General features: G+C 37.9%; 1 protein-coding gene across 1 annotated transcript; it reads right to left on the reverse strand.

Annotated features, from left to right (window-relative positions):
* Window positions 1-1,652: 1,652 nt before the first annotated feature.
* Window positions 1,653-3,218, reverse strand: LOC106477713 (FMRFamide receptor-like). Its single transcript, XM_013938250.2, has one exon. The coding sequence runs from the start codon at window positions 3,162-3,164 to the stop codon at window positions 1,653-1,655; it is 1,512 nt and encodes a 503-aa protein (XP_013793704.1). The 5' UTR covers window positions 3,165-3,218.
* Between the last annotated feature and the right edge of the window lie 696 nt (window positions 3,219-3,914).

The raw sequence follows: 3,914 nt of genomic DNA on the forward strand, positions 1-3,914 counted from the left end.
TGTATTTATAATTTATTCTGCCTGTTTCGTGTATTTATAATCTATTCTGCCTGTTTCGTGTATTTATAATCTATTCTGTCTGTTTCATGTATTTATAATCTATTCTGTCTGTTTCGTGTATTTATAATCTATTCTGTCTGTTTCATGTATTTATAATCTATTCTGTCTGTTTCGTGTATTTATAATCCCTATTAAGTAAATCATATAAATGTATTTTATATCATGTAACCGCACTATTAATATGTTCTAATCTTAGCAAGTTTTAGTTTATTTCTTGGTCATTAACGAAACTTTGAAGATAAATACAAACACAAGCATAAAATAAATGACATAAATGTAACCTTTGACCTTGTTCAAATAATACGGGGAAAACTAATAGCATAATATATATATGTTTATTCCATGTCAACAATTATAGGCCGTGAAACCATTGTTTCACATTGACCTTTGTGACCTTTGATCTTGTTCAAATAATATGGGGAAAATTAATAGCATAACACTGATAGGCCGTGAAACTACTGTTTCATATTTACAAACACATGAACCAACAATATAAAATGTTTACATACATATAGTTTACTGTTACACAGTTCAACAATGTTTAACAACAATATATATTTACATAAACAACTGAATATATATAATATACGATAACACAAGAGAAATTGACCAATCAAACAGCAGTAATGAATGAACATCTGAAACAGCCGTGTATATTTTAAAATCTTCACTAACCTAAAACTCCACACCTTTAATAACCAACAATACAGTGTATAATACATGTGTTGTAAAACACTAATCTAAAATCCACGTGCTAACTCGCCTTAAACTCACGAGGAAGAAACAGAATTTCTTGAAATAGGCTTTACTCACAATAGACAGACGAAACAATTAGACAGTACAATAATATCTAGAGTTATTTGTTTGTTAGCTGGCTTTCTTTCTTAAATTGTCCAAAGTAGGCTTTCAGGATCCAACTAGTGCAGTCATTAATTGTTCAATCTTGCTATGCCAGTGCCATCTAGTGGTTCATATTGCAGCAAAAATCTTATATTGATCCGATATGTAGTTTTAAAACAAAGTTGATCAAGAAAACTTTTGTTTTGTTTTCTTTAAATCTTCTGTTTGAAGACCTACTTTTGGTGTCTACAAAAATATTCAGGTCTAAAAATGTTCTTTCGGTAAGTGGCTTGTTGTGACAGTGCTTATTTTTTTTTTTAAACAACATAAGAATTTTCCCCAGAATTCTTAAATAATCCAGTTGAAATATTGAACTCAGATAATCAATCTATGAAAGAAATACTTCATTACACGTAGATAAAACAAAACACTGAATAATTTAGTGATTTCAAAGCCATCAAACTAAAGATTGGGAACTGAAGTGATCTATACCAGTGGTTCTCGGTCTGTGGTAAACAGACTCTCTTCACGTGGTTTGTGAAAAGCTCGTGCAGTTACAGCAAGGAAGTGACAGCATAGAGTATAGATCCCTTTATGTTTTGTCATGATAAAAGTGGTCCACACACACACAAAATACTTTCAGAAAAACTGGATTATTTAGTGATTTAAAAGACACCAAAATCTTCCTGTGAATTTGTCATTATGAACATCTTCTAATGGCAATATTACATTTACAAAACACATTGTATTCCCTAGACTGTAGAGTGTAAGCAGTGACTTCCAATTCCATCTGGTTTGGTCAAGCAAATGGTGTGTTTTCCTTTTTTGAGGGGAATGCACTGCTCTTCGAGTTCTTTGGGGGAAGCTTTATTGTTCCCGGACGCATCGTTCCAATTTTGGCGAAAAAATGGAAAAAACTTCATGAATCCACGAATGTTTCCTTTTCCACTGTCACGCGAACTTCTCGAGTCCTGGTTTTCAAGATCACTTCGAGCCCTGCGAGGATTTTTATGTCGACCACAGTAACCTTTGCGAATGTTGGTCAAGCCACGAGTGGACATGAACACAGTGGCATTCCTGGACACGCTAGAACTGTCGTCAACGTTGGTGTAGCTGGTAGTCTGAAAATCCAGATGCAGCCGTACCAGCCTGATCTTGAGACAGGGACAAAATATGTGCAAAAAAGTACGTCGATATTTTTGGCTGAGAAGACAGTATAGGACGAAGTTCCCAGCGGCATTGATGGCCATCAGGAAGTTGAATATGTTTCCTAACCCACGAGTGATGGCGTTCTGTGGGTGAAAGGTTGTGTAGACCAGGAGGACAGCTGTGGGCAGTTGACAGATCATGAACAGTACCACAACAGCAATCAACATGACGGTGATCTTCCTTTCTTGCCGCGAAGAATCTCGAGTGTCTCGACGTCTGGTCATCGTATGGCGCTGGGCACTGGACGCGTGTATGGATCTGACCAAGAAGGAGTTGAAAATGGTCAGTAGAACCAGAGGTATAAAGACAAATAAAAACACACAAAGCCAGTAGTATATGTTTTTATAAAGCACGTTCATTCCGAATTCGGAAAAAGTTGGCTGCACCAAGGTCTTATTGGTCAGTGGGTCAATGACTTCTATCACAGTCCATTCAAACAGAGTTGGGAGCGTCAAGCAGCAGCAAATAAAGGCTACGATAATGACCACTTTTTTAGCGCGTGATTCAGTACAATACACCTTTCCTTTGATTGGATGACACACGGCGATGTACCTCTCGACCGTGAACGATACAGTTAGCCACACAGATGTGTTGCTAGAAGCGTCGGTCAGCAGCAAAGCGTATGGCCAGAGTCTCCAATAATTGATGTGGTGGGGATCGGTCAAGCCAGGGTAGTGAGCAATGGACAAAATGAATATACATAGCAAGTACAACATGTCAAAAATAGCCAGTCCAGCAAGGTAGTTGTTGGTGGACGAACTCATCTGTCGCCGGGTCAAGATAACAATGGTCACCAGATTCCCTACAACACCGACGAAAGAGATGATTGGCACCAGTACTCTCTGGATCCAAAACCGACTTAAGTCACGGAACCGTAAGTAAATAAGATTGGGATCTGCCATTTTGGTTTCAGTATCGTTTTCCAACCTGAACAACGGTTCAATAGTGGGCCAAAGAAAGAAGTCGCAATCTCCTGGTGGCGACGAGGACAAGTCCAAGGATTTGACGGTAGCGTTACAGCCCCAAGTATCGTAAAAAAGTTCGAGTCCTGCCATTGGTGATTGTAATGTTAGACTCTTAGCATAAATCTAATCCGAAATTGTCATTATCAATATCAAAGTCCTATAAAAAAAAGAAGGAATAAGAATTACAGAAGACATAAAAGACAAACTGTCCTTTGAACTAGGTTAAAAGTAAAATATATATATATAACAGACTGATTAATCTATGACAGCGGGTTGCCTTTTTTCTTTAACTTGGTTCTTTTTCCACAGAAAGTCTCTAAGGGTTTATTGGGGCAGGGTGTGGCCTATTTTGGTTAACAAAGATTCATTGTTTGCGTCATTATGTCGCAAAATGCGCTCCGCATTTTAGGGTATGAGAGGTTTATAAGAGTGACTGACAGATCCTCCCCCTATGGGACAGCGGTAAGTCTACGAACGATAACGTTAAAATCCGGGGTTCGGTTCCCCGCTGTGGACACAGCTGATAGCCCATTGTGGCTTCGTTCTAAAATAAAAGAGCGAAACAAGCGATAACTCTCACTATTCAACCAGACAAGAGTAGCGCAAGAGTTGGCGGTGTGTACTATTGACTAGTTGCTTTTCATCTAGTCTGTCAGTTTAATATTAGAGACAGGTATGCGCAGATAACTCGTATTTAACCTTTACGCGAAAAGTCTAGAACAAACACTCAAACTGGATTATTTATCTGTATAAACCGTTCGGATGAATTTGAATTGTTTTCCATTGTGCTATCCTTGAAAGTAGACACACAAAACTAAAATGTTAAAGACACACGATACT

This window comes from Limulus polyphemus, unplaced genomic scaffold, assembly GCF_000517525.1.
Source record: "Limulus polyphemus unplaced genomic scaffold, Limulus_polyphemus-2.1.2 Scaffold77166, whole genome shotgun sequence".
Lineage (NCBI taxonomy): Eukaryota > Metazoa > Arthropoda > Merostomata > Xiphosura > Limulidae > Limulus > Limulus polyphemus.